This window comes from Prunus persica, chromosome G3 (genome assembly GCF_000346465.2).
Source record: "Prunus persica cultivar Lovell chromosome G3, Prunus_persica_NCBIv2, whole genome shotgun sequence".
Lineage (NCBI taxonomy): Eukaryota > Viridiplantae > Streptophyta > Magnoliopsida > Rosales > Rosaceae > Prunus > Prunus persica.
Window position 1 is genome coordinate 19,206,727 of NC_034011.1, and position 17,643 is coordinate 19,224,369.

Genomic DNA, 17,643 nt, shown 5'->3' on the forward strand with positions numbered 1-17,643 from the left:
CGTTATTTGACGGGTTGATTATTGATTTATAAATGCTTTTTGGTTTCTCTTCTTCTAAGCAATTCCTCCTCGGAATATGGGTTGAACCTTGGAACAGATCCGTAGGATGAGCTTTACCATTCAAGATCAAGAGTCCTCTACAAGAATCGAACTTTGTAATCTTTTTCAGATGGGTTTCCCACCAAAAGTTGATATGCCAAACTAAAGCAACGTTAAATCACAAAAGTTACTATTTTCACAGCTACCCATCATAGATTCTCAAGTTTCTTGTTCTTCAGTTAATAACCTAATAATATACCAGATTTGCTAATAAATACAAATCATGCGATTAATTCGTTCTGCTTCCTTCACCAATTCCCTGGCTGAATTCAGGATTTTTGAAACTGTGCAACTAAAAGAATGATATGTACATCAGTAAATAGTTAAAATATTTAATGAATCAAATCATGATCCAAAGTAAGGCATGCACCCGGAAGAGAGATAATTATCTGTTTGCATTGCAACACCCTCTGTATTTTTATATAATTTTTTCTCCTGGTTTCTGTACCAATAATCTATAATATTTTCGCCGTCAAAAAGACCCTAAACCCTAACATCGTCAAAAACACCCAGTTGAGAGGCATCTACATGTAAAAGGGTGTATACAGTAAGAATCCATGGGCAAAAGTGGATCGGCTAGCAGCATTTCTGGTGGTGAGGGTAGCAGCACTTCTGAAATGTAACTATGTACATGAACCAAATGCAAAAAGCGGCAGCATCCACATCCATGCATCAGCAGTACATGCTTGTATAGTTGAGAGGCATCCACATCCTCCATCTTCATTTGAATTTCACTGCGATGCATAAGTATCAAATCATATGCATACGTGAGTCTGCATTTCCAACGTCTCTTCTCCCAAGACCAAAAGAAGTTTTAACTTCATAAGTTTTTCTTATATGGGACTTGCTCGTGATGCCTGCAATACAATTAAAAAGCCATCTGATGTCTCCTCTTGAAATGAACATAGTTTATAGCAAAAAGAGAAAGTGAAAAAACACAATTATGGAATTTGTCATTTCAGAAGTATGAAATAGTGTAGCAAAGGACCTGATTATTTGAACTTGTTACTGTAGCCCAACGACGTGGACGCTGTGTGCCCACTGCAGCATAGCTGACAAAAGTAATTGTTCTTGATTGTTCCCTTTGGTGATTAGCGATTGGGGGTGGCAATTCTCTTACAATCCATAATACAGAAGTTGAGGGCACCAAAGATCCTGACATAAAATATAAAGGGTGCAAGAAAACTCATGATATTCAATATGTGACGAACAAAATGCAGTATCCTTCCCATTCATGATGGGGAAAATTGAAAACAATGCTCAGAAGGGAAGATAGAATTACCCATAAAATAGTACAGAATCAGAAAAACTAGCGCTTTTCCGCCATATGTTTTTTTCAGACTCCACTGACAATATAGCTGGCAAAGAGCTTAAAGTGAGGTAAGCAAGAAAATAAATAAGGAAAACTAAGAAATGAATTGCACAAAGAGTAGTAAAGTCTCTAGCCAATGACCGCTTACAGGAATATTTGTAAGAAGAGCTACCAATGCACTTGACGTAAAACATATAACAGAAGTAATTGCCAAACCAGCAACCTGTTTACAAAATTCCAAACTTACTAAATACAAACAGAAGTGTGCCAGTTTAGGCAGAAATTATAACATAACATTTTAAGTAAAGAAGTAGGTATGTTGCGTTCAAAGAAGAAATTAGTAAGTGCACTTTGAAGAATTTGAATAATATTTTTATCAAATAGAAGAGATCATTTCTGTCAGTTTAATAATACCTTCCACATTTCGGATGAAGCTTTCTCAGACCGTACTTTCCTTAACTTACAAAATAGCAGGATGCCTGGAATTTTAGAAAGAAAGAGTGAAGTTAAATTGCAGACAGCACATGAAAGAATTCAGTTAAACTTTATAAAGCCAATATCACTTTTCTGACAACAAAACCCAGTTAACCTTGCAACATCCAATATACCAAAACATATGAAGAGTTTTTGGAACAAACAAGTCAATCTTAAAATCCTTAAACATAAAACTTGGATAACAGGTTGAGTCTTACCCCTAACACCATTCCACCATAATGTCAGTAAGTGTTACCCTACAAAAATGGTTACAGGGTAATAGTAGCGAAACTAGAGGAAGAAGCTTAAGCCTATGCACTACCAAACAATGGAAATGATAATTCGATAGTATAAGATATGCCAAAACCACTTACTGGTCTTGAACAGAACAACATAAGAATAATAAATAAACAAAAAACACAGACCTTTAGTAATAAAAATAAATAAAGGGGGAAGAAAGTACAATTAAAATGGATGAAGAGTAATCATATCTAACTGAAGACCCTCAAGCTAAAGCACATATTACAATCAATACAACACTGCCCTAAATCAAGAAGAACGACTCTAAAAACATAAAAATGTTTTACTACGAAGCCAACGAGAATTTAAAACTTTAATCATCATATCCACAACAAAGAAACTAGATTGACAAAACCCAAATGAAACTGGTAATAAGAAGATAAATGTGGCATGACCTCCCAAAGTAAATAAATGCATAATAAGAAGTTGTCAGTGCTCTCACCATAGCAACCTAATGCTCCTCCTAATAAAAGAACCGTGAAAGCAAGAAAGTCTTCATATGCCTGTAAGATGGTTGCAGTTATTGGGCGATGATAATTGCCACATTTAAACGAATAGATACATAAAGACACATCATTAAGTGAACAATAAGAAAATATGATATGATGCAAACAAAATGTTCCAAAATTTAAAAAGGAAAACTAATGATTGGAATTTCAGGAAGTTTAAGCATACACAAAGTGCTGGTGTCTCACACATGTACTAGATGTCTAGAACAATCAAGATAAGACTAATCTTCTATAGATAAATAAGGGGATGGAAAAACACTTATCTCAACTAACGTTTATCTACACATGTTAGTAACAAATCAAGTAGATGAGACCAGCAATTTCCTCAAAAAACACTGATATTGACCTAGACCTTAATAACCAATCAATCTCCATAAGGAAATAAAAATGCCAGCTGCAGTTCCAAATTCTCCTGTATGAATTATCAAAATGCCAGATATGGACTGAACTGTGTTTTCTTCTAATTCTTTAAAACCTAATTTCCCGGTAGATGTCATGCCTGGTATAAGTTACCATGTTGCAAAATTTTCCAAAAGACTGTTAAGACAAAAGTTCATCTGATGCTAAAAAGGATAGAGTAGGAAAGATTGTACTCCATACCTGAGCCACTGCTGAAGAATCAATGGGATTCTTACCCACACCGATCCAGATTACCACAGCAAATGACATCATCAGAACAAGGACAAGCACAACAACCTAGTGGGAGAAACGGATGAAATTAGATGACAAGAAGAACGAGTGATAACAATGTTTCAGTGAAAGTTACGCAACTTTTATATGACAAATTAAGGGCAATAACAAAACAAGTCTATTTCTCATACCGCAATCACAAATTTTTGGTGACTTCCAACATGAATGCTTTGGAATGAACAACAAATCCGATGACCATCTTTGTTTGATGAATTAGGTTTATTCTTTGAATTTTCTAACAAGGCCTGCTGCATGCTATCGTCCTCGTCATCCTCCTCGTCATCATTTGCCTGATGGCAAAGGTCGACCCTACAAAGTCATTGTCCATAACAGCATTTGTATACCTTATAATTATAAATTACACTGCAACTGTACAAATTTCTATTGTGCAGTCTTTAGATATTGTAATTGAACATATAAAAAAGAAATCATGACGCTATTTTCTATCTATTTTGCAACATGCTTCAAAGTGAAATTGGTATTTGAGTAATTGACTAACAGAAAGAAAAAAAACTTTTATTTTCTTTTTGTGTAATGTTAAATACAAACAATTATAAGTATTAATGTCAAGGAATTGTCACGATCGCAAGTACAAATATACAAAACTGACATTGGGTGTAGATGAAAAATGAATTGTATAAAAAAAAAAAACCTAGAAATTTCAAAAGGAAATCTAGCAAATGCCAAGTAAACATTAATCATGAAATAAAGCTAAAAAGAAAAAAATCAAAAGCATTTGAGAAAGATGGAATTGCATTATCAGAAGATGGGGAGGACAAAGTTCTTCAAATATCCTATTGGACACAGCAAACATAACCTTAACAAGATGCTTTCAACAGTTCAAAGGGTGAAAAGACATTGATCTAGGTAAGAGAAGTTGCTGTCATGCTTTTCAATCAACCAGACCATCTCTAAAATTTCAACATGAGAAAGCCTAATCTAAAATAAGAAAACTTACCAAAAGGATAGGAGTAGAAGAAAAGCTGCGAGAAACAGAATTTTGGGGTAGGCTGTAGCAATATTTTTCATCAATAAGATCACCAGTGACTACAAAGAAACTCTAGAAACAAACATTTGAAGCAGCTCGTCAATCAGCATAACTATGTAAAATATACCCATTAGGATGAACCCGCAGACATTAGACCAGCAAAACCACTTCTTACAAGCTGCAACCAACGTAGATGTAAAATATATGAAGTAACCTGCCAAAAGAAGAAATTTGATGCTATAACTTGATGAAGTACATAATATGACCAAACAATCTTTTTTGAGCTTTTATAATTGCTTAAGAGTGTCTGAGAATTGGTAGAGTGGAAAGAGGAAAAGATAGAAACTGTTTTGATGAGTTGAAGTGTTCAAACAGAAAATCAATGTAAACCTGCAGAAGACTTAGAAAATTTTATCAAAGAATATGATGAGAATGAAAGACGTAAGTAGTCAATGCTCATGCACTATTGTGTACATCAAGTTATACCATAAAGGACGTGTTTCCTTTTTATCAATGTAAATACACGGAAGAACTGATCTGATACAATTGGAACCCTTGTACACGCACTCTCTCAATACCCCAACTTTGCATTCTGGCTGATGAGCAGATATGAGTGATTTAAATTCACATTATGGTTAGTAATGCTTATTATTGTACCCGTTCAGTCGCACGATTAAACCAATCATTTACGCTAAGCCAACCTGAAATTGTATGTAGCATATGACCACACGGAAAACTGACGACAGTGACTTAATTCAAAAGGCTTCCATAGTATGGCATAAAAAGTCTTGTAGCCTTTGCAATAGAGAAGTACTTTAAAATTCCACTACCCAGTTTAACTCAAATTTGAGTCAGAACCATTATTTGACTTTTATAAAAGAAAATTGATGACATGAACCACAAATCCTCAGCCTTACCCAAGTTAGAAGAGCCAATCATGAGGTGGAGTACCTGCCAATTAGTAATCATTTCAGTCAAACGGTCCCTATAAATAGTGAATGTACATACAACTGAAATGAATATTATAGAACTTTTAAGAATTACAAACCATTTTTCACATTCAACAAATGTAGACAGAGCCTAAGCATATTGCAATACAAATTGTAAGACTGATGGAATCAGCACAAAGTGGGGGGTGGGGGAGGATTCCATAGAATTTGCACATAATATATGACGTGAAGTTGCAAAAACCAATTTTCAAAACAGCATCCTTGCATATAAGTGCTCATAGCATTCCTACCAAGTACAGTAGGAAGTACAAACATCAGACAAGAACACGCTAGCTCTGCCTTCAATTACTAATAGAACAACTTATGATATTTAAAAAAAATAAGCTGTAGAAGTAAGAGATGATGCCCCTTACTTTTTGGCGTGTCCATCCACTTTGTCGATTGCGCATGTGAATCCTGACCAGCTGGAAAAACAAAATGCTAGATGATTCCCAACTTAGGGAAAAGAGTAATTAAACAAGATAAGTACTTGTGAAATATTTAACCAACAAGATAACAGTACAAACCAAAGATACCAGTATCTATAGTGTAATTACAGTATCAAAATTTAGGCCCTTATACATGCGTAATTGGCTCTCAGAAACTATTGGAGAAGTCGGAATACTTGCAAAGATAAGGGGATAGTGATAGTGGAAGTAATAAGAGATAAATGGGGAGACATGCAGGATGTTTACTAGAGTTATTTATTTTACCCTTATTTTAACTTATAATCTGATATAAGGGCAGCAATGCACAAGCATTTTCTATCTCAATGTATGTGCCTAAATTATTATTTCAAAGGATCAAACTAATTGTAGAATTTCAATTTTTCCTCCACTTTCTCAGCAACCAAACACAGCGTAAAACACAAATACCCATTCAATCCAAATCAAAATTAATGGAATAAACATGCATTATCCTTCTCACGTTTAACACATCAGTCAAAGTTGAAAATCCCTCAAAATAGACCAACCCACATAATGAAATTCTTAACAGAGCTGAAAAGCACAAACAATACAGATGACAGAGGAAAGGGTGTTCAAACAAACCTGAGAAAACGCAATTACAGCAAGAACGCCATTGAAGAAGGCCAAAGCTATGTTGAAGACAAGCAAGTCCAAAGGAAAGCAATCACTTTTTTCCACTAGGAGCTCCAAGAACATCATCTTCTTCTTCACCTTTCCAGAAAGCAGAGGAAAAGAGAGACCTTTTTAGCTATTAACTCTCTCACTTTCTGTCTATCTAATCTTAGAAACAGAGAGCGATTAGAAAAACCAGCTTTGTAAGTATTTATATATATAGAAGGATCTTTTAAGTGTACGGTGGGACGAGAACGACACAAAAAATTTAGCTTTGCCCACCAAAAACAAAATCAGCCTTGTGTTTCTGTTTCTGTTGCTGCTGTTGATTTTTGGGACTCTTTCGTAGCTCAGTAATTTTGTTTTATTTTTTGCTCTGAAATAAAAACCATAATTATAAGATTTATGAGAAATGTGGAATTGCTAGAGAATATTAAACCTATAAAGTTTTAATAAGGTTTTAAAATTTAATGAAAATATTAAGTATTTAAAAGTACTTTTTTATTAATAAAAAAAGTATCTAAAATATCAGTAGACTAGTTACAAATACTTTAGAATATTAAGGGATATTTAGTTTCAGTGTCTGCGTACGTGTAACTCGACCTTGTTGTGATCTAAGTCCTAATTAATAATTTAAAGATATTTATGATGCCTAATTGGAAAATTCGAAGTCTTTTCAACCATATTTGAGTTAATGGGTAATTTTTTTTTAAGCACCTATCCTATAAAATGGGCAATAACATATTAAATGAATGCTAAGACTCGAAATTATGACCTTTAATGGACAAATAATTGTTCTAAACCACTACATAATATATCTTTGCAACGAGTAACATTATTTGTACCATCTCAACAATTTTTCGAAAGAGTTTATATTTCAATATTTTTTCCCTTTAAAGATTTTTTTTCTTTAATTCACATTTTTCAATACTAGAAAGAAAATTATCAGTAAATTAAGAGCTAGTTAATATTCCTTAAAGATTTATCCAAAAGATAAACAAAAAAAAATCCCTCCTCTTATGGCTCATTGGCTCATGCCCCATTCCCATGTCATAATAGGTGGTGTTTGACGACAAATAAATATTTTTTTTAAAGTTAAAATAATATATATATAAAAATTTGTTGTGTAAATTTGGGTTTGAATACAATAAAAAAAAAAGGTGGAATGTCTATCTTCCCTTCCCCCATCTGCCACGTCACACAATCGGGTCAAAAACTTGCTAAATATCTAAGGAGGTGTGACATTTTGTGGGACAATTGGACGCGGCGTCCGTGTTAAATAACCAGATAAGAGCTCTGCACCGCCTAAGGGATTCTGTTGTGACCCATGGGATTCTATTGGGCCAAAGAGGCAAATTCTACCCACAAGAATTCTCAGATGTGATTTTGTTGGACCACAGATATATATTGTGTCCTGTTTTGTGTATGTGACTGCTATTGGTTCTAAATTGCCCACACGCCAAGGTTTCTTATCTCCCTCTTCTTCTTCTTGATCATTCACTGTGGAGTACCGGTATATGTCTATGAAGTTGCGTGCTTTGTTGATACGGATCAGGTATTGAAATTAGAAGATATTGTTATTTGTTAAAAGCGATTTTAAACTAGAATGACGTGGAAGATTTCTTTCAAAACGTAGCATTAAAAGAATTATGACGATATGAGAAGCGAGCGACAATTAAGAGGGGTGATTAATTCAAGATGAACAATTTATACTTATATATCCTGAAATATAAATGAACTATATATATTTCTATTAGGCTAATCAAAGTTCTTAGTATGATTTAGACACTTTATCCCCAATCTTATCCTAAAAACTTGTTCAAGATGTTGCCAAGCACTACAGATTGTCTCCACAATCAATATGATATGATCGAAACAAGACATATTTGATGTCCTTTTACATAAATGGTCAACCCATGCAATAATCATGGTGGCATACAAGTTATAGAAAATTATGTGTAAAATCTCCGTCTTTTGTTAAATGATGAATTTTGTGTGTTTGTGTGTTAATAATGTATCGGCACGTTTTGTTTGTGATAGATTATCGACAATAATATCGACCCCTTACCGATAAAATCCAATAAGATCTAGTCAATTTGATTTGGTTAATTGACAAACCAAGAAGGAACTGCATAAATTTGGCTTCTTGGAGATACTTCTAGGTAAACAATGTTGCCATATTAATTCTATATACGTATTCTATTGAGAATCTCATGTAATAATGAAGAGGAATGCTAGTGTGCTAGCTTCATACAAAAAGAAAAATCAGATCTAATAAAATCATATTCACCCTTCCAAATTCCAATAATGCCCTGCTGCCCAGATAGATGAATTTCATCATCTTAATTCTTCTTCTGGAGAATCAGTAAGTAGCCAGTGCTTCTCAGAAAAGCAACCTTGAAATAACGTCGTAAGCAAAAGGGGTAAAAGTCCTAGAGAAAAGAAAGAGAAAAACACTTGCAATTGGATGATGAGAGAAACTGAGAAACAGGGTCTTCAAATTAACTCTGTGTTTCAGCAGCTGAGTTTGCCTTAAATGAAGCTTTAGTGGCTTTTAAAAAAAAAATTATATGTAAATGGAATAAGAGCTTGCAACTTCTGATTTTGCCAAATTAACTTCAACTTCCGCAAGTTTTTAAATCTGAAAATTGCTTGGAATTGAGAAGTAAATTGTGTCTATTTTCTTCAGAAAATGATGATATATATGAAAATAATAAGAAAATTAACTTTGTGTATACGATTAAAATATTTTTTTTTCTTCATATAATAGAGGTTGAAACTCAGTAAACTCAGAGTAATAAAGTGAAAATTTCCAAAATAATTATTATTATTATGTGAAAAAAAAACACAGACGCATAAGTGGCCAACCCAATCATGAGGCTGTCTCCTCCAAGATACTATTCTTTTTAGACTATCTGGACATTGACCGTCCTACACAAAGTGCTCATTGGATGGACGTTGCTCCACACCCCCACGCTGGAAATAATCTAAAGCTTCCTCAGAGTTCTCTGTCACTCTATATTTATATTAAACAGTATCTATAAAATCAAAGATATTGGATGTATCATGCATGTGTCTGTCTCTGATTTTCATCATCTTTAAGTTAAGAATCTAAATCAAGCTCAAAATCATATATTATAAGGAAAATATTATTATTTTTTTAAAAACCCCTAAGTTCTAAAGGGAAAGATGTCAATAATTTCAATTTGTTAAATTCCAAAAAGTTTTGAGTAAAGTGTTTGTATATGCATGCCTTGTGTTTCAAAGATTTCCTTGTCACGCTTGCTTACTTTTATGAAGAAGAACTCATATCTTCCGGTTTCATACACAACTTGTATAAAACCGGCATGAGCTAAAAAGTTCAAAATTAAAGAAGAAAATGAAAGCATTGTTTAACGTTGAAAAGCCAACAAGCCGTGCATGTGTGCATGATGAACTGGACCCTGCGGTAGGATCCAATAATATTGGTTTGAACTGTTCCAACAAACTAGCCGTTAAATATAAGCTTGACCAACCGGACCACATCTGCCTACACCATACCAAACCGTTATTAGAAGATGAATGAAACTGCCAAATGTCGAATTTGTCCTTTCCAGCGCATTTTTTATGTGCCGTTACAGAAAGAGAGAAATGATGAGAAGACTCCGTTAAGAAGATGCCAATCAAAAGCAGTGCAAACCAAGCAAGCATATAATCCTGTATGATTATGAATGGCAACAGATTGTGATCCTTATTTATTACTAAGGATCAAGCTTTTTGGAAAAGTGATTCTTGAATGATAACTTAAAAAATAAATAGTTCGGTCAGATTATGAGATTATATTGTGCAATAAGTTCAAACAAATAATTAGTGACATATAAACTTACTAACCAGTTAGCGCTTGAGAATACGTCAGCCTCCATAGCCAAATCTACAATATGACCTTTAGAAGCGAACCCAATCGCCATGATATATATTTGCATTGCACGACGTCTTCGTTGGTGTTAAAAACTAGTCCATAAACAGTGTATCGGTTAACATTTTCCTACTAGAATTATTATAATAATGATACTGTCTTGCTGTAAACTAGTCTTTTTAAAACTAGAATATTCGGCTACTAAGCTTTAGGGTGCTTTACCAATTATTAAGTTCCACAAATACCCTCCCATGAGACCTCAAATTCCATTGATCGCTCTGGCCAGCAGGCCCAGCACCAGCTGCAACCACCAACACCTTCTTTTCTTTTTGAAGAAACCAAAGCTCTGCCTCTAACCCCCTCTCCATTTCTATATATACCACCAGCTCACACTTCTCCCTCTCAGCATACCAATTGCATAAAATACGACAACGTTTTAGAGAGAGAGAGGGAGGGAGAGAGAGAGATTTGTGCATATTGTGATGGAAAATAAGTCGGAAAAGAACTCAAAGAAGGAGAAGGCCGTTTGGTCGTTAAAGAAGGTGATTAGCAAAGAGCTGTGGCCAAGGAAATTCTCAGTGTTCAAATGGAAGCGTCTGGATTTTCAGACGACCATCGTAGACGACGTCGTCTTCAAGGTTCTCTCTGCTGTGGAGGTTGTCGTTCTGGTCTCCACGCTCTGCTTCTTCTACCTTTGCTGTGGTTGCCACATCTGACTGACGTCATCCATTCATTCTAATTAGTAATTAGTTTCTTAATTTCATCTTTTAATTTGTATAATTGGGTATTAATTTGATGGGTTTTTGCTTTTGTTGCCAAAAGTTGGGCATAAAGAACGTGTAAACTAGTTAGTTTTATTTTTGGTCCTCGAGAATTCATTTGTGTAGCGGTCCATTTTCATTTGGAAAATAAGATGAAGTGATGAACTCTGTTATGATTCATGGGGTGTGTGTGCATTTATTTTATTTTTTCAAGCTTGCTCACTTTATTTCAATTTTTCCAGTTTCTACAAAGTTATTCCATTATTAAAAAAAAAGGTTAAAAGAAAATTAGAGTTGGGTGATATCAATATGAACTTTGATTTAAAAAAATTCTTTTTTTGCTCAAAGTAATTACATTAAACCTAGATACCAATTAGACTATCAACCCCAATTTGCAAATTGGCAAATTGGAATGAAATATTGCAAATAATTGTGGGTGCATTAGACAATGTTTTTTTTTCAATACCAAAAAAAATTGCTTTATAAATGAAAATGAGAGTGATAATGGGAGTGAGTAACAAAGTGAAAACAATTGCACATAGATTTTAGTTTTCACATTTGATACTCCTTCCTCTTATCATTCCCTCTCATCTTTCGACTCAATCCCATCTTCATTCTCATTCTCCCTCTTTTTCCTCTATACTGAAATTGAAGTAGTTATCAAACGGGTCATAAGTTAAGGGCTTGGGCTAAGCATGTTTAAAGGAAAAATAAAAAAGACTTGGGCTTGAGCTAGATTTGGGCTAAGGATATTAACCCAACAGCCAACTGAAACAATAAAAAAGAAAAAAGAAAAAAGAAAAAATGGGAAAGCCAAGCCAACAGCCACACAGGCAAATACGGTTGCAGCAAAGCAAAGGGGGCCGCGGGTAGTAAAATAGCAAGAGTCTACTCAAGGAGAGAGACTCCAGAGAGTCGAAAATGGCTTCTCCGTCTCCAATCTCCTCAAGCGCTTCCCCACTGCAACGCCTTTCCACCTTCAAAACCTCCACCCCAACCTCCACCGCAACCCCAACCACCGCCACCGCATCCCCCCTTGACACATTGGCCTCCGACCCCATCTTCTCCGTCTTCCTCTCCTCCTCCTTCTCCTCCACCGACTTCTCCTCCGCCGCCCTCACCTCCGGCTCCCCCGCCTCCACCGCTGAGAAGCTCCAGAACGCCATCCGCCTCCTCGAGTCCCAGCTCCGCTCCGAGGTCCTCTCCCGCCACGACCACCTACTCTCCCAGCTCTCCTCCCTCCACCACGCAGACCACGCCCTCTCCACCGTCCGATCCTCCGTCCTCTCCCTCCAGTCCTCCCTCCGCCGCACCCGATCCGAGCTCTCCGACCCCCTTACCTCCATCCGCACCCTCACCGTCCAGCTCCAGAACCTCCACACCTCCTCCGACCTTCTCCACCACTCCATCAGAGCGCTTCGTCTCTCCAGTAAGCTCCGCTCTCTGGCGTCGGACGACCCCGAACGCCTGGATCTCGCCAAGGCCGCTCAGCTACATTGCGAGATCTTGGCACTCTACAACGAATATGACCTCGCCGGCATTGACGTAGTCGATGCCGAGCTCGAATGGGTCAGAGAGACCGGAGACAAGTTGCGCAATGAGGCGATGCGGGTTTTGGAGAGGGGGATGGAGGGTTTGAACCAGGCCGAGGTGGGTACTGGGTTGCAGGTGTTTTACAATTTGGGGGAGCTGAGACAGGCTATGGATCAGTTGATTAACAAGTATAAGGGTATGGGGGTAAAGACTGTTAGTGTGGCATTGGATATGAAGGCCATTTCCGGGTCGGGGGGAGGCGGGTTTGGGCCGGGGGGGATCAGAGGGGGCGGTGGGACGCCGCAGATTGGGGGCGGGGCCAAGGCGAGGGAGGCGATTTGGCAGAAGATTGGGAGTTGTCTGGATCAACTGCATTCAATCATGGTAGCAGTGTGGCACTTGCAGAGAGTGTTGTCTAAGAAGCGTGACCCGTTTACTCATGTGTTGCTGCTCGATGAGGTTATTCAGGTGAGAGGGTTTGTTCAATTGGATTTGCTTTTCAATTGTTCTGATTATTTGATGTCTATGAATGGTACAGAGCATGAATGTTACTTATGTTCTCAGGTCTCTGCTACTAGCCTAATTTCTCTATTAGTTGATGGATATATGAAAACCATTTTACTGTATTTGTTGAAGTATTAGTTGGTAACCTGGACTTGGTTCGAACGAAACCCTTTAACGGGCTGTTCCTAAGAAGATGATATATCTTATGCTGACCGTGCTGAAGTCTGACCAGTCATTAAATGTCTTTTGTTCTAAGTTGGTTCTTCTTCCTTTTTGGATATCTCTAACAATTCCTGTCAATGTGCACCATGTACCCGTGATCTGCTGCAGTTTGTATCTATTTACTTTGAATTTTGGTTTACACACAGATCATTAATTTTTCTGTGTATGATGAATGATTTGCACTATCTACCGATTAGCCACCTAGAAAATTTGCTTAAACTTTTTAATCTTTCTAGTGGTTGACTTGCAGTCCCATTCTGGCTTGCATTACTTCGTTCCAACAATTTTCCTGCTTGATTGCTAATATTCTTGGTGACGATTGTTTCTTCTCATCTTGTCTAAAATCAATGACTTTTGCTCACTTTATATGTTGCTCAGGAAGGTGAGCCCATAATAACAGATAGAGTGTGGGAGGCCCTTGTAAAGGCTTTTGCCAACCAAATGAAGTCTGCTTTCACTGCATCAAGTTTTGTTAAAGAGGTATTCACTATGGGGTATCCAAAGCTTTTCTCAATGATAGATAATCTTCTTGAAAGAATTGCACGTGACACAGACGTCAAAGGGGTTTTACCGGCTATTACTTCAGAGGGAAAGGAACAACTGGTGTCAGCTGTTGAAATATTCCAGACATCATTCTTGGCACACTGCTTGGGTCGTCTGTCAGACCTTGTGAATACTGTATTTCCAGTGTCCAGCCGTGGAAGTGTGCCCTCTAAAGAACATATCGCAAGAATCATAACACGGATTCAAGAAGAAATAGAAGCTGTTCAGTTGGATGGGCGATTGACTCTTCTTGTATTGCGTGAAATTGGCAAGGTTCTTCTCCTGCTTGCTGAACGGGCTGAATACCAGGTAATCTTTATCTTGCATAATCAAATATTACCAATGCAGGCAAATGATCCTAGTCTTATTTTGGCCAATGTGTAAGACGTCCAAAGTTAGATGTAATGAACTTGTTGTAGTTGCTGCATAACCACAACATGTTAAGGTTCACAGTCTGTTTATTTCATGGTCCAAACTGTTTCACTTGCTCTTTTGGTAATTGAATGAGACTGATTGAAATTTGGAATCACGTACTATCTTATGGAGGATTATTCATGTGCCCACAGAGAAGAATGTTGCTGCTGACTATTTGGTTAAGTTAGGCCTTAACTCTGTTTTGGGTTTTCATGAGCGCCTAGAGCCTCCTGATGGGTTGTTGACTAATCTCGGTGATGATTGGGCTGGTATTTCCAGACCCAGGTTGATTGTTGTATAGTTTTTCTTTTCTGTTTTTGGGTTTTGGCCCCATGTAACCCAAACATTCTTTTCAAAGGGTATACCCCCACCTGTACTTTAATTGAGCTATCAGACTGCATGTGAAAGATGTATGTATATTATAGAAACTTATGCTGAGCCTTTTATTTCGACAAGTGATTTTTAGCCCATGTTTGAAGTTTTCTCATTTTGTAAATACATCCCAATGGCAGATATCAACTGGTCCTGAAGCACGTCAAGTCAGTGGTCCTGCAACTCCAGCACAACTCAAGAACTTCATTTTATGTCAGCATCTCCAAGAAATTCATACACGCGTATCATCTATAATTACAGGACTGCCCGCTATTGCTGCAGATGTATTGTCTCCCTCATTAGGTGCAATATATGGGGTTGCCTGTGACTCAGTGACGACCTTATTTCAAGCGATGCTTGACCGTCTTGAGTCTTGCATCTTGCAAATTCATGAGCAGAAATTTGGTGTGCTAGGCATGGATGCTGCTATGGACAACAATGCGTCACCTTACATGGAGGAGTTGCAGAAGTGCATTCTTCACTTCCGGAGCGAGTTCCTGTCTAGGCTGTTGCCTTCAAAAACTGCAACTGCCGGAGCAGAGACCATATGCACTAGGCTTGTTAGGAGCATGGCTGCACGGGTTTTAATATTCTTTATCAGGCATGCTTCTCTTGTCAGACCCCTTTCAGAATCAGGGAAGCTAAGGATGGCTAGGGACATGGCTGAGCTTGAATTAGCTGTAGGTCAAAATTTGTTCCCAGTAGAGCAACTTGGTGCACCATACAGAGCCCTTCGCGCATTTCGACCTCTTATTTTCTTGGAGACATCCCAACTTGGAGGATCTCCTCTCCTTCAAGATCTACCACCAAGCGTCATACTTCACCATCTTTACTCCCGAGGTCCCGATGAATTGCAGTCTCCGCTGCAAAGGAACAAACTAACACCTCTGCAGTACTCTTTGTGGCTAGATTCTCAAGGAGAGGATCAGGTCTGGAAGGGTATCAAAGCAACACTAGATGACTACGCCACACATGTGAGGGCTCGAGGAGACAAAGAGTTCAGCCCTGTCTATCCACTAATGATTCGACTAGGATCATCTTTGACTGAAAATGCTCCTGCAACCCAAAAGCCTTGATGTCCAGTGTACCTCATGTAAGGTACAAAGATTTTTGCTTTTTCTTTTGACTTTTTCCCCTAGAGTTACACATTTTAGCTGAACTTTTTGTCATTCTTCAGGATTTAGGTCTATACTCAACATTTTTGATAGGTTAATGTGGGGTTAGCAGCTGACCAACTCTGCAGGACAGCAGCAGCACTCCAGTTCATTATAATTTGGTTTTGTATCCATTCTTTCTCCTTCTCACCCTTCTATTTGTGGTGATATTGTTCTCTCTTTCATGTAAATTAAATAGATACACATAGTAAATTGTACCGTGACATTTTGCTCTCACATCGTATGAACCTTTTGTTTCTTCAATACATTTTTACACAATTTCTGGTGGCGATTTCACATACTGTTAATCTACATATGTATGTCATCCTTTCTTTGCACTTACCCTTGGAACTCTGGTATTTAGAGGATCTCAAGTAAATACATGAGGAACATAGCCTCTTTATCATTTAAAGGAGGCCTAAAGATTGAAAGATAAAAGGATGAAAGTCGAACTTCTGTCATGTAGACATGAGTGCTCTATCATTGCGGTTATAAGTTCCCATAGTGAGGGATGACTTTTGTCGATCGTTACATTCTTGACACCACTCAGTTGGACCTAATACAAACGTTAGGTGGTTTGGCAAGGTCAGGTGATGACTTCGCATCCACGTTTTGGTGGTGAGACATTTCACTATGCCAAGAAATGTATTTTAGCTAAAAACTATTCTTTATTGGTTAGATTAATTAGAATCATTTACACAGCTTCAAAGAAAAGCATTTATTCAAACTTGGCGAATTGCTTTTGATCAGGGTTAATGGTATAAGAAAATATGAGACGTGGTTGGTTAGAAGAACAGAAAGCTGCTCAAGTCCATCAGCAGCAGTCAAGATGAGGAGAGGCTTCAAAACAAATTAATTAATTAATTAATTAAACATGATTAGTTTGTTAACAACTTCACTTATCTGCAGTGCCAATGTGGCACACAGTGATTTGCAACAGGCTGGCGCCAAATATGTAGACAGCCAGCGCCAAAATTCAAGATTTTTGATATGACATGGGATGGGGACATGGAGGCTACACCATTCACACCATCCCTACATTGATGTGATGATGTCTTTCAATTTCCATTTCAACCTTATAAAATAAACATAAAATTCAGGTCAAATCACATTTTCTTTCTGTCCTCCTCGTAGCTTCGCTTGTTTTTCACTTTTGTCTCCATAATTTCAATTTTGATGATTTGTGTTCAGTAATATTGTTTAGTTAGCAATTAAGTCTTGCAAGTCTAATAATATTAAGAAAAATAGATAAGATACTCATGTTTTAGAGTGTCGTAACATGTGGTTGTTTCATATTGCCATATCAATTTTCATCTACAAATATGATGAAATTTATGATTTGTACTTGATTGCAAACCAAACCAAACTATAAAACTAAACTTGTCAAAATCAAAATAATAAGAACCAAAATGAAAAATGAATCAAACTACGGGGACTAAAAAAATATAATTTGGCTAAAATTTCGACTACATCCCCTGTTTCTTCTGAAACACAAATCACTAATTTTTATATATAATTATATTGAATAGTTAGCTGCGTGCCATGAATGCTCTTCTACCCCATTGTGGCATACAGTGTTATATATTATCTTAAAACCTATCTTAATACCAGAAAATCATTCTCTTGAATTGACCAATGTCTACATCGTCCCATGTAAATACAAACCCTAGCATTTTCTTTGATGGGTCATACTGTGAAAATGAGAGAGAGAGAGAGAGAGAGAGAGAGAGAGAGAGAGAGAGAGTATGTGTGATTTTGGGTTGGTGTATAATGTATATGGAAGGATTCCTATTATGAAGCTTTCA

The 17,643-nt window shown here is 37.1% G+C and overlaps 3 protein-coding genes across 6 annotated transcripts; 2 read left to right on the forward strand and 1 right to left on the reverse strand.

The window, feature by feature from the left end:
* On the reverse strand, nt 382–6,755 carry LOC18781623 (tobamovirus multiplication protein 1). 2 transcript variants are annotated; one of them, XM_020560794.1, is made up of 13 exons: nt 6,411–6,755; nt 5,736–5,786; nt 5,290–5,323; nt 4,500–4,550; nt 4,343–4,394; nt 3,516–3,693; nt 3,295–3,390; nt 2,628–2,688; nt 1,826–1,890; nt 1,560–1,634; nt 1,382–1,457; nt 1,088–1,254; nt 382–956 (listed from the first exon to the last, which is right to left on the reverse strand). In XM_020560794.1, the coding sequence occupies exons 1-13, from the start codon at nt 6,525–6,527 to the stop codon at nt 933–935; spliced, it is 1,047 nt and encodes a 348-aa protein (XP_020416383.1). In that variant the 5' UTR covers nt 6,528–6,755; the 3' UTR covers nt 382–932. The 2 variants fall into 2 exon arrangements, with proteins under 2 accessions (XP_020416383.1, XP_007217250.1); XM_007217188.2 differs by having other exon boundaries at nt 4,500–4,586.
* Nucleotides 10,562–11,157, forward strand: LOC18783883. Its single transcript, XM_007217368.2, has one exon. The coding sequence runs from the start codon at nt 10,818–10,820 to the stop codon at nt 11,049–11,051; it is 234 nt and encodes a 77-aa protein (XP_007217430.1). The 5' UTR covers nt 10,562–10,817; the 3' UTR covers nt 11,052–11,157.
* LOC18784063 (conserved oligomeric Golgi complex subunit 5) lies at nt 11,660–16,137 on the forward strand. 3 transcript variants are annotated; one of them, XM_020559779.1, is made up of 4 exons: nt 11,660–13,097; nt 13,734–14,207; nt 14,825–15,782; nt 15,893–16,137. In XM_020559779.1, the coding sequence occupies exons 1-3, from the start codon at nt 12,018–12,020 to the stop codon at nt 15,758–15,760; spliced, it is 2,490 nt and encodes an 829-aa protein (XP_020415368.1). In that variant the 5' UTR covers nt 11,660–12,017; the 3' UTR covers nt 15,761–15,782; nt 15,893–16,137. The 3 variants fall into 3 exon arrangements, with proteins under 3 accessions (XP_020415368.1, XP_020415367.1, XP_020415366.1); XM_020559778.1 differs by having other exon boundaries at nt 11,661–13,097; nt 14,825–15,777; nt 15,862–16,137; XM_020559777.1 differs by having other exon boundaries at nt 11,662–13,097; nt 15,862–16,117.